Here is a 12415-nt window from a genome sequence, read left to right as displayed (position 1 = left end):
CCCAAAAGTTTTTTGGAAACCCATTGTTTGAAGTTCCTGTAGTTCATATTATATTTGTAGTTGCCTGTTTTTGAGCTAATGGTATATGTCAATAAGGCATTTGGAATAAACCCGTAGTGTTTTCCTACTGCATGAATTAAGATGACCCTTTCACCTTTGAAAATTGGTGAATGAAGTTCCTCACTGCTACCATCTTCCCACGATTTGGCAAATGAGTATGAAATTAAAATGTAACTTTCATCTAAATATATGATAGGTCTATTTTCTTCCAGAAATTTCTTAATGGCTTTCAAATAAAAAATTCTCTATCATGTTTCTCCTTCAACAATTTTTGATTATTTGTTGTTTTTACCCACTTAAATCCTAAATCATGTAATATAGTCTTTAAATTTATTTCTCCTCCTTGCCAACAAAGATAATTTTGAAGTTTATTTTTTAATTTTTGACTTCTGACATTAGGTACTGTTTTATCTGTCAAGTAAAAATTGTGTTATGTTTTGTAGGATGAAAAACACTTTAGCATCATCATTGCCCCAACACGATGCATGTGTTTTAATAAACTAAATTTTAAAAATTCACAATTAAAAATTATATAAAAACACCTGGAAAACAAAACATGAAACATAAACACAAAACCTAATAGAATCAAAAACTAAAACATAAAGAAATTAAAAAAATTATTTAAAACTGAAAGAAAAATTTCAAAATAAACTAAATATTAAAAATAAAGACAAAACAAAAAACTGAAATTAAAAATTAAAACACAAAAACATACAACCACCACAAAAAATCTAAAACGCTATTAAAAGGTACGTAAAATATTAGCATCTTGAAGAAATGAAAACATCTGCTTCAAAACTTTTTTTTTTTAATCTTGCATCGTAAATTTAAATTTACAATGCAAGGCTGCATAACACATGCATTCCACAAGAATGTGGTGCACAGTTAAGCAGCAGTTGCATCACATGCATACTGGTGAGTTTACTGCTGACATCAGATACCCATGAGTAGCTCTCGTATATCCTATCCGCAATTAGCAGAGGACCAACTCCTTATGATGAATTTTCCAGTATGAGGAGTCCCATGGGAACACAGAATCTTTAATATGCCAGAGTTTGTTATCTACTATAGCCGTCCAGTCATCTTGCCACTTTGCATGAAGAATGTGTTTCACACAGTTAATAGAGTCAGACTGCAGTAACATGGGTAGTGAAGGATGGTTGACTACACGTGTCTTTAGCAGCAGAATCTGCACATTCATTACCTGGAATCCCCACATGGCGACGACACTTAGGGTTAATGATATTCAAAACCTTATTTATAGCATATGGTCAGCAGTAAAGACACTTATAATACCAGGTAGACCAAACATACAGGTTCAATTATTAACAATAAAATAGCAGTTAACGGTACTGTTCTGTTTCAACTCAACTGTGTGTACCACTGCATCCGGGTTTGCCTTCAAGAGAATATGGTAAAGCATTTGCTGAAAGAAAGTAGGTGGCGTTGATGCTTTATTGTATTTCATGAGGTCAAATAAAAAATTGATAAGGTTAATTGTCCACGGAAGATATGAGCATGGATAAATAGGAAAAATAGGTGCGTCAACATTCATAAGGTGTAGTAGACATCAGGCACGAATACCTACAGGTGCAATAGAACATGGACGGTCCTCATACCTTTGAAAATAATTATTTCAAAGTAATGCGGCAAAAGCCGGGCGAGTTGGCTGTCCCTTCAGGCGGGCAAAATAAGACGCTAGTACTTGGTTCTGTCTATTCCAAAGTGATAGCTTACTGCAGTCAATAAGGATGCTTACAACAGAACTTAATCTAAAGCCACCTATAGCAAGCCGAAGGAAAGCATGATGTACAGCATCTGGCAATTTAAGCACGGTATTACACACTGAAGAGTAGGCGACACAACCATAATCAAAACGGAAACAAACCAAGGAATAGTAAAAACTCTACGTACCAATTGGCACTCCAATTGGTATTGCTAAGGACTTGCAGCATATTTAAGAGTTTGGAGCACCTTGTTTTCAATTCTTTGATGATTAATTTTCCAAATGCTTCTTTCTTCATCTATTTGCCGCAATACCTCTTCATTTGTCACTTTATCCACCCATCTGATTTTTAACACTGTCCTACAGCAGCAAATTACAAAAGCTTCTAATTTTTTTCTTTTTAGGTACTCCGATAGTCCAAGTTTCACTTCCATATAAAGCTATGCTCCAAACATATACTTTCAAAAATCTTTTTCTGACATTTAAATTAATTTTTTATGTAAACAAATTACATTTCTGACTGAAAGCTTGTTTTGCCTGTGCCATTCGACATTTTACATCACTCCTGCTTCGTCCATCTTTAGTAATTCTACTTTCCAAATAACAAAATTCTTCTACCTCCATAATCTTTTCTCTTCCTATTTTCACATTCAGTGGTCCATCTTTGTTATTTCTACTACATTTCATTACTTTGGTTTTGTTCTTGTTTATTTTCATGCGGTAGTTCTTGCGTAGGACTTATCCATGCCGTTCATTGTTTCTTCTACATTCTTTTTACTCTCAACTAGAATTACTATATCATCAGCAAATCGTAGCATCTTTATCTTTTCACCTTATACTTTACTCCGGATCTAAATTGTTCTTTAACATCATTAACTGCTGGTTCTATGTAAAGATTAAAAAGTAACGGGGATTAGGAACATCTTGTCGGACTCCCTTTCTTATGTCCTTCAATTATTACTGTTGCTGTTTGGTTCCTGTAAATGTTAGCAATCGTTCTTCTATCTCTGTATTTGAATCCTAATTTTTTTTTAATTCTGAACATTTTATTCCAGTCTACATTATCGAATTCCTTTTCTAGGTCTATAAATGCCAAGCATGTTAGAATTTTTTTCTTTAATCTTCCTTCTACTATTAATCTGAGGCCTAAAATTGCTTCCCTTGTCCCTATACTTTTTCTGAAACCAAATTGGTCTTCTCCTAACACTTCTTCCACTCTCCTATCAATTCTTCTGTACAGAATTCTAGTTAAGATTTTTGATGCATGGCTATAAAATTATAAGAAAGTAAGTTAAGATATGTTATTAGTAGATTTGAATATATCAAGTTCATTATGTACACTAAATTTAATTGTTATCGTAAAATTTGTACTTGCATATTGTTGACTTTGCATATTGTTATGTACATTTGTTTATTTATTATAGTTTGTTTTTTCTTTTGTAATCGAGTGTTTTATTTATTTATTTTTTCAAACTTATTCTTAAACTTTACTTTGAGTCTTGTTTGTACCCCCGTTTAATCCTTACACAATGCCATTAAGTAAAAAATCAAAATACAGCAATTTAATTCAGTTATTAAAAAATATATTATGTCATGTTGATTACTCATTGTTATAAAGATGTCTGAATTGAATTTGTTTTCTTTCTTTTCTTTTTTTAGATGTGCCTTTTCCAAAGACATTTACGCCTTTATGCAGGAAGATATTGAAGAGATTGTTCAGAGTGTTTGTTCATGTTTATATTCATCATTTTGATAGAATTGTCGCTATTGGTGCTGTAAGTTTATTTCAATTTTTTGTTGCCTTATTTATTTTTGTTTCATTCTCTGTATTTATTATTATCAGTTTAATAATTTTTAATTAATAAAATTAATGATAAAATTTGGCCCGCGTGGTTATTTATATTTACATTGTATCTCAATATTCATGATTAGTTAGGGGGATATGAAAATCAAAATCATGATCACTGAGTTCAGTTTATTTTGCAAAATTGGTAATTAGTTCCTTGTGACACAATATAATTCTGTCTCGTGAGAAGAGCCAAATATAAACATGAATTTCATACTATAATTTATTTATTGAGTCATTGAAGAGACTTTCATACTACACTCAGTGTAATCTTCCATATCTGGAGTGCACTCGTTTCAGTACTCAGGAAGTTTCATGATTCCAAAAATAAATAAATATTTGGTTATATGTTGACTTTGCATAGCATTTTTATCTAAAAATTTTAACTGGACATAAAAATATTATCTGATCATATTCTATATTTTCATTTAATTTAATTTGATCAGTGGTTTAATAATTTGTATACATTATAAAAACGCGTGTAATTTTCTTATTTTCTTGTGTTCTGGAAAATTATTAATAAAAAATAATTATTTATCTATAGTAATTGTTGAATGAATAGAAAACTTATTTAAAAAAAAAACTATTTTATGCTTTTCGAATGAGGTTAATATTATTTAGTGGTTTTGTGTAAAGATTTACTGGTTGCACTATACATAATTAATTTTTAGTCTGTAATTATTTTTCACTTCTTTTTTTGTGCAGGAGCCACATGTAAACACATGTTATAAACATTTCTACTATTTTGTGCGAGAGTTTGATCTAATAAATCCGAAGGAATTAGAGCCACTAAAAGAAATGACTGCACATATCTGCCGTGATCAGTCGCCAGCTTCAAATTCTGTGCATGAAAATGCAAAGTAATAAATTTAATTTTTAGATTATAATTATACTCTATTTATATTTTTTTGTTGATGATTATTACAATAATTTATTTATGCCGATTGATTAATTTTCATTAATTTGTCAGTTTTAAAAATTTAATAAATCAGTCTAATTGAAAATATTTTCATTATTTGATAAAATTAAAAAAAAATTTATGTAATAAATTTTTATAGCTATAAGAATATATATAATATAGAAATTAAAGATTATTGGTAGTCTTTTAGGATTTGTTTTGTGATATGAATGTAATATTAGTTTAGTGGTATTAGTGTTTTCATTTTAATTATAAAATCTTATATTACAGTCATGAAGTGTTTATTTTAAAACTTACTGCCACCACTTTTATTCATGTTATGTAATGGTGACTGATGAGCCATGTCTGTGCATATGTAGCAGCAAGTTTAAAGTTTCATTTATTCTCATCTCATTTGTTTTCATGAAACCCATGTTGGTTCATAACCTTTCTTTTGTTAAAGAGATGGGGAATCTCATTTACGGATGCCTAAGCAGTGTCAGGCTTGCTATCAGGTGCTGCAAGATGTTATTAACATGCGTGTGTAAACCTGTGCACTATGACTAAACCACCATCCCTGGCTGCCACCCTTCCTGGAACCGTAGCGAAGCATTCTTTCTGGAATGGGATAACACGCCCACTCACACACTCATACGTCATAGTGCAATCGCATCATAATAGGAATATCAACAAAAACACATCAGTCACAGCAAACAGATACATCATCATACATCAAGATACAGAAGACAGATTATGAAACTACATACAAAGAAAAATGTCACACAATATATACAAATACAAGAGAAGAAAATCTCAAGAAAACAATGTCTCACAACAATATAATCATATAAAAAAAAAATCATTAAAACCAGAACAGCAAGAACATAAAAATACGCCTGAAAAGAGACATTCATTAATATTATTTGATCAATGCAACAATGCAACACTATAAATGCATACATCGGACAGCAGTAAAAATTTACAGCCAAATAGCTAATCCTCACGGAATGCAGTAAAGGAAAAAAAAGAAAAAAGATTGCATCATAATATCAGTACAGCAAACTTACATCATAAACTAACCAGGCACACATATACACCCCTTATACTTTACTACCTGTGGATGCCATCAGGTACAGGAGCGGAGTGCCCGCGACCTCTTCACGTCAAGGCGACCCCCATGTTAGTTCATATCTATTGCAGTATCTACATCAGTATTATTTTGAGTTTTTACTTTTATTTATCTTCTTGTAGATAAAATTTACAAAATAACCATATGGAAAGTTAAAATATAATAAATCCTTTTGCCTAAATGAACATAGATTTACTGACAAGTATTATAAGTTTAAACAATCTTTAAAATTAAAAGTAAATGTTAAAGTATTCAATTAATCTAATATCAACAAATCCAATCAAATCTTTGTTGTATGAATAAAATCCATCTGAAAATACTTCTTGACAGAATAGAATGCTTTTAAAATTCTTTGTATGGTTCAGACTTTCAAATCTTTTGACAGTCTATTGCTTAATTTAATACATGAATAAAATAAGTCATAATAATATAAAATGAGTTGGTGGGGTTAATCTTCCCTATATCACATTTAAGTTATTTTTACAAACAATAGAAGTTCTATAACGTAAAAAGTTGGAAAACCAGTACTTTTATTATTCATTTTTCCCTATCATGAAATTTGTTTTTTTAGATTAGATTTTTGTTAAAGATCTTTTACTTTTTCTTGTTATTTTATACTTTCGCCACCAAAATCACGTTTATTAAAGTGACTAATTTTAGCTATTTATTTATTTTTCTTTGCTGTATCTCTTGTGATTTGTTAATCCTGTACTGTCCAATGATGGACTTGCATCTTTCAAACGATTAGTAATTAAAGTTTCATATAGGAGACTGATATTTTTCTTCTGAAGGGCATAAATTGTGTTGGCATCATTTGGTAATGATATGTTTTTATGGTATTATTTAAACCTTATATTTATTAGATTGATTCGGTGGATAGTTGTTAATAATAACCCACAATAACGAAAGTTTTCATATTTTTTTTAATATGAAATTTTTTATTCTAATAAAATTATTAGAATAAAACCCATATATATATATATATATATATATACACATATACATGTGGGTTACTCATTCCATTATTGGAATGAGTAATGGCACTCAATTCCAGTAATGGCAGTGGAGTTGTCTTATTACAAATTTTGTGGTTTCTATTGAGTATGTGTTTTCTACATTTTAAGATTTATTATTTGTTTAATGTAATTATAGAATTGTTGCTGATAGATGATGCAGCATCCTGTGAAAGTCAACTATTGGTATTAGTTTTTTTATTAGCTCTTCTGTTAATGTGTTTTGGTGGTTACTTTTTGGATTTAATTAGCCCATTGGTTTATATGTTGATGAATTGTTTGAATTTAAAAAAAAAAATTATATATATATTTATATATGAAAAAATGGATTATAGAAAATGCAGGGTAACAGGTATTTCACTTGATGCTATCATTGAAGAAGAGGTTAAGTGTTCTTGTTGTACTTTGCAGTTTATTTTAAAATCATGTAATATTTTTATCTTGTGGTTGTAGTTGTATAAATAAGAAGTTAATGTTTATTTTTATTCTAATATAATTGCAATACAGTTTTTTATTTTGCACTTTTTTTATTATGATAATATATAAAATAAAACGTTTGTAATGGATCTCTAAATTGTCTTTTTTCTGCATAGATTACAGATCTGTAAATAGAATCTTTCCATCACCCTCAGTTTAATAGAAATGGCATGTTACAGGTCTATAAAAGTTAATATATCTAATGTTATGGGATGTCATATACTTACATTAAAAGTTCTTAGCAACCCTTTTTTCAACCATTCAAACCCATTCCAGTTGTTAACATTTGTAGTCTCAGATTAAAGTACTACACTAGTCATCTATCATATTAACTCTCCATTTGCCTTTGTAACATTTTTCCAACATTGAAGACATCACTTACTGTCCCAGATTTGGTAGGAAGAATTCCAGATGTGAATGCAGGAAATGGACTTCTATTAATATGTTAAACCTTATAGCTGTATGAATTTATCAGTTTATGTACATATCTTGGTTAAATTTTGTGATTTATGGACACAGAAAATTTTCCCAAAAATTCTTCAAATGCTGTTTAAACAGTGAGTTCTATTTAGATTAACACAGAGTTAAACATTTCATCTCCAACCAGTTTCCTTATTTGCAGGCCAACAAAAATCCCTTCTTTAATTTTTGCTCCAGTTGCTTTTGGGAATTTCTGCCTTATGCACAAGAATCCTTGACTGTCCTTTTTTTTTGTAGGTTTTTAAAAAAAAAATTAATTAGTCCCAGGTTTATATAAAGGGGCAGTAAAAGCATGTTTTCTGGTTTAATTAGAGGTTCCTGAATAATGTTTTTTTTTTCACTAGGAGTTAAGTTCTCACTGTTTTACTTTATAATGCTAACTCCTATCTCGGCTGTCTTCTGTCTAACAAGAGCTATTACTTTTAAATATCTATTCCAACTATGCTTTTTATAATTTACCTTTTCAATAACAGTTTTCATAATAATTCCATACCAGTTGGCATATAAGGATATTTATTACTATTGTGAAGCAGAACTTCTTTTAAGCTATTTTTAGAGGAACCAATGAAAAACTGCCACTGCTAAGGTTTCATGAACCTTACCTAATTTTTACATAAACTCATCGATATTTCTATCTAAATTAAGTAATCTTCTTCAGCAAACTATTGAGAAAAATCTTCTGTTGACTCCAATAACCTGAAATTTTTTATGAAATAAATTCCAATATTCCAATCCTGATTGCTGATCTAGTGAAAGTACAATTTATAGCCTTTTTTAATTAAAACTGTAATGTTTTCCTTATGTGATTTTATAGTGAATTGTACCACATGTAAAAATTCTCTGAATCATTGTCACACTTACAAGACATTATGTTACTTCACTGTTCTCTCTTTTAAACCAATTATCACAACTGAGGTCATATTATTAAAGGTACTAGGCTAACAAAGTCAACAAGCTTTGTGTTATTTTGAAATATACAGATATGATGAATCTTGTTCATGTATGTTTTAATAGAGAGGTATGATGTCGTGATGTATGAGGTTTATTATGACTTTTTTTGCTTCATGGTTAACAACTGATTAAAAATAGTTATACTGTGTACATATATATAACACATAAAAAATGTTTATGTATAATTATGCATCCTGTAATATTAACAATTTTCATATTTAAATTTTGTAAGTTTTCAAAAATGTAGGATAATGGAAAACTTCTGACTTTAGATTCGCTTTCAGTGTTAAAGAACATATTAGTTTCACACATCACATGTTAACAAAGAAAAATTAAATCTGATTTTGAATGTAAATTGTTAAGACAATTTGCCATTTTGAATAACTACTTAATAATATAAAAAAATGCACCAAAAATATTTTCTGATACGTTAGTACAAATCATAAAAATTGTTAACTATGTAAAAGTGGTGGCAGTGAAAGGTTAAGTAGGTACGCTGGTGAGATAACGTTTTAATAAATTAGGTGTATATGTAGAACAAATAGAAAATGTAAATATAAGTTCTTTTTGTTATTTAATTACTACTATTTTTGTGATTTGATATGAATTTTTGGCTTATAATTTTGATTCTACTTAATGAAATATACTAAATTATTTATACATGTAAGATAAATTGATAATTATAAATAATATGAGTTATATGTAATTTATATATTACTAACAGTACTTTTATCATGTTTGACAAACTTGGGAAGCTGGAAAAATATTCTAGGCTGGAAGTTAAATATCTTTTGCACATGTTTCCATTGTACATTCTAACATTTTTTATATTAGTTGTTAAAGTAGAATATCACTGGAAAATAATTTAAAAATATACACATATTGAGTCAATATTTGTATGCTTTGACAGTCTTTTTACAACAGATGAGGATTAAAATTTGCTGATAATAATGCATTTACATGACTTAGGTAAATTAAATTGTATTTCATTGTAGATGGATTTATGAATCCAAAAAGACCATACATAATGTATCCCTTATTATTAACAAGTCCATAATTTCTTTAAATTTTGTTGTATTATAGGTAATCTTTTAATTACTTATTGATTGTTTAAATAGTCACTAGTAACCTGCTAATCAAGTTTATATCACAATAAATCTGGTCATAGAAAATACTAATTAACTTAAATTAATCTTCGTGTTCCAGTTCTTACATTTACAACTGTAATGTGCCATCTCACTATTATTATTTAATGATTTACAAACTTTTAACTCTTACAATAGTAATATTGTAAAATAAAAGTATGAACAATCACAAAATAGAAAATTTGAGAAGGCATCCAAATAAAGCTGAAAGCATTATTTTAATCTTGCTTTGTTTAATTTTGCTTAATGTTATTTTGACTAAGTACAGCAGTGAAATTTTTTTTTGTTGAGAAATTAACAGATTTTTTCAGAAAATGCAAATTCTTGTCAAATGAAATAAGCCAAAAATACTTGTGATCTTTTATTAAATTGTGTGGTGGTTCATTTATCATTTTCCAAAATGGTGGATGAAACTCTATTCTGCAATTAGGGTTTTTTTTCCATTTAAGCAGTTATACTGCTTTTTTTTACTAGTCTTTGTCTTTTTAAGCCCTAACCTTCTGTATTTTGATTGGGTTATCTAAATTAAAAGTTAGTATATTGTAAAAAAAATTAGTTTATTGAATTAGCTGTCCTTGAATAAACACCTAATTTTTTATATTAACCAGATTAGTGTAGTTTTTTCAATCTAGTTGAAATCTTTGTTTAATCATATATTTGGTAAAACTAGTTGCTATCAACTAACTACTGAGTGTAGTAACTTCATGCCATTGATTGATGTTATGTAAGTACGTTTGCATTGGCAGAAACAATTTTTACCTAATATTCAGAAAATAATTAACCACAAGCTAGTTTCTTTTTCATTATTAAGTATGGCAAAATATCTTAACAATTTTTTTCTTTCATCTTATTAGGGTTAAACAAAATAAACTGAAGGCCTTATAGATAAAAATTTTTGTAACGTGTAATTTTTAAATAAGTATGAAAAATACACTTCTGTGTTTTTCTAACTCCTGGCAGATGACTATAAAATAAGGTCGTGAAGAGTTCAGGTTTATGCTTACATTCAAACTGCATTACTGTTCAAATCCTTCAGCATATTTTAGATATTACATACTTTTAGAAGCATTTCCAAAAACAGTCCCGTTTTAAAAAAAAATTTTTAAATCACAGCGGTTGTTAACTTTGTAAATCACAATTTTGCTCAATATGCATGGAGTATTAGCTTGTATTAGGAATAAGGTTGTAATCCACAAAAATATAACAACAAATAAAATAATTATAATTGTGTAATTTAAAAAATTCAGGCATAATTATTTTGTGTACTATAAAGTTAGTTTTAGTCATAAAATCTTCAGTATGACGAGAATGAAATGTTGTGAGTTAATGAATCAGAAAATTATTTGATTGGAAATGTGATACAATAGAACCCTCAAACTTTAGAATTACTGGTACTGAGGGTGAGGTGTACTTAACTTTTGTAGCTGTCAGCTGTGTATTCTTAATGTAAAATGTTTAATATTGAAAGTTAGATTCTGTAGGTATTTTTTTAAATACAAAAAAGTATAGATTAAGACTGTTTGTGACACAAACAAATAGAAATATTATTTTGATTTAAAAATTAAAATTTACACCATCAAGAAATGATAACCTGTTTATGTGCATGTGTTGTGTATAGTGTTAATGGTTTTACCTCTTTTATGCTTTAATAAAGTACATTATTTGCATTTATGTAGTTAATTGATCGGTTAATATAACTCTAATTAATTATAGTTTACTTTTGAATGTAAATTTTTATCCTCATCTCTAAGAATTTATAAAGCACAATCTGTTATTACAATAAATTTGTATAATTATTCTTTTTTTGTTAGTATAGGTTGAATTTTGTCTTACTTTAATAGAAGTGTTTATTTATAACATCTAGTTCATATGAAGTATATATTTTACTATATTTCTAATTTATTCTGTAATTTATCAAATGTAAATAAGCTACAAAAATTAAAGTGATAAATAAATTTACAAAAATTTGTTTATAAATAAATAAATTGTATCTGTACTTCTAAAACAATAGTTCATCCTGACTGATTAATTCAACAGCGCTCAGAAAAAACTACTGACAATAAATTTATGAAAGTTTATATACATTTTCTTTACGATTTTAATGGAATAACAGTAAAATTTACTATTTTTTATAATTTTTTGGTAACAAATGAAGATATCAACCTGATTTCTTGTGTGTGTATTCTTTACGTGAATATCCGTAAACCAATTTCTAGATTTTTGTAAATTCAATAGGAGTGATAAAAGGTAAAAAAATGTTGAACGATGGCGAACTTTTTCATTTCTGATTAAATGACATATTCAGTCGATTTTGGCTTGAAAATACTCTTCAGATAAATATCTAAAAACCATTTTCGGGATTTTAAGAGGTATGACGGAACATGGCGTGGCAGCTCAACCAACACGGTTACTATTGCCGTTTGTGCACCACAATGGTCTCTGGTTGTACAATTAAAATACATGAAGTAATTTAAAAAAAAGAGAAACAAAGTATGGTCATTTCTTAGTGATGTTTATCTGATAATGCTAAGAACCGGGTAAAATACATTTTTTACAGGGTAATATATGTACATATTTTTTACTACTAGGAAGCAGTCTGATGTTTTAAGGAAATTTAAATAATTATGCTTTGTAAGTAACACTTATATTTCATGCATAAATTAAAAAAAAAAATCATTACGTTTGGTATT

General features: G+C 28.4%; 1 protein-coding gene across 1 annotated transcript; it reads left to right on the top strand.

Moving 5' to 3' along the window:
* Positions 1 to 932: 932 nt before the first annotated feature.
* On the top strand, positions 933 to 11315 carry LOC142329120 (MOB kinase activator-like 3). Its single transcript, XM_075373456.1, has 3 exons — positions 933 to 975; positions 3446 to 3561; positions 4338 to 11315. Exons 1-3 carry the CDS (start codon positions 933 to 935, stop codon positions 4494 to 4496), a joined length of 318 nt encoding a protein of 105 aa, XP_075229571.1. The 3' UTR covers positions 4497 to 11315.
* The last annotated feature ends 1100 nt before the right edge of the window (positions 11316 to 12415 follow it).

This window comes from Lycorma delicatula, chromosome 8, assembly GCF_047948215.1.
Source record: "Lycorma delicatula isolate Av1 chromosome 8, ASM4794821v1, whole genome shotgun sequence".
NCBI classification, from domain to species: domain Eukaryota; kingdom Metazoa; phylum Arthropoda; class Insecta; order Hemiptera; family Fulgoridae; genus Lycorma; species Lycorma delicatula.
The sequence above is the reverse complement of the archived record's forward strand: the minus strand, read 5'-3'. Positions and strand labels throughout refer to the sequence as shown.

Bases quoted from the DNA above. Each gene is read 5' to 3' on its own strand.
- LOC142329120 (XM_075373456.1), top strand. From the start codon at position 933: ATGTGGTGCACAGTTAAGCAGCAGTTGCATCACATGCATACTG. The intron at 976-3,445 runs GTGAGTTTACTG...TTCTTTTTTTAG, and splicing joins GTTGCATCACATGCATACTG to ATGTGCCTTTTCCAAAGACA. The intron at 3,562-4,337 runs GTAAGTTTATTT...TTTTTTGTGCAG, and splicing joins GAATTGTCGCTATTGGTGCT to GAGCCACATGTAAACACATG.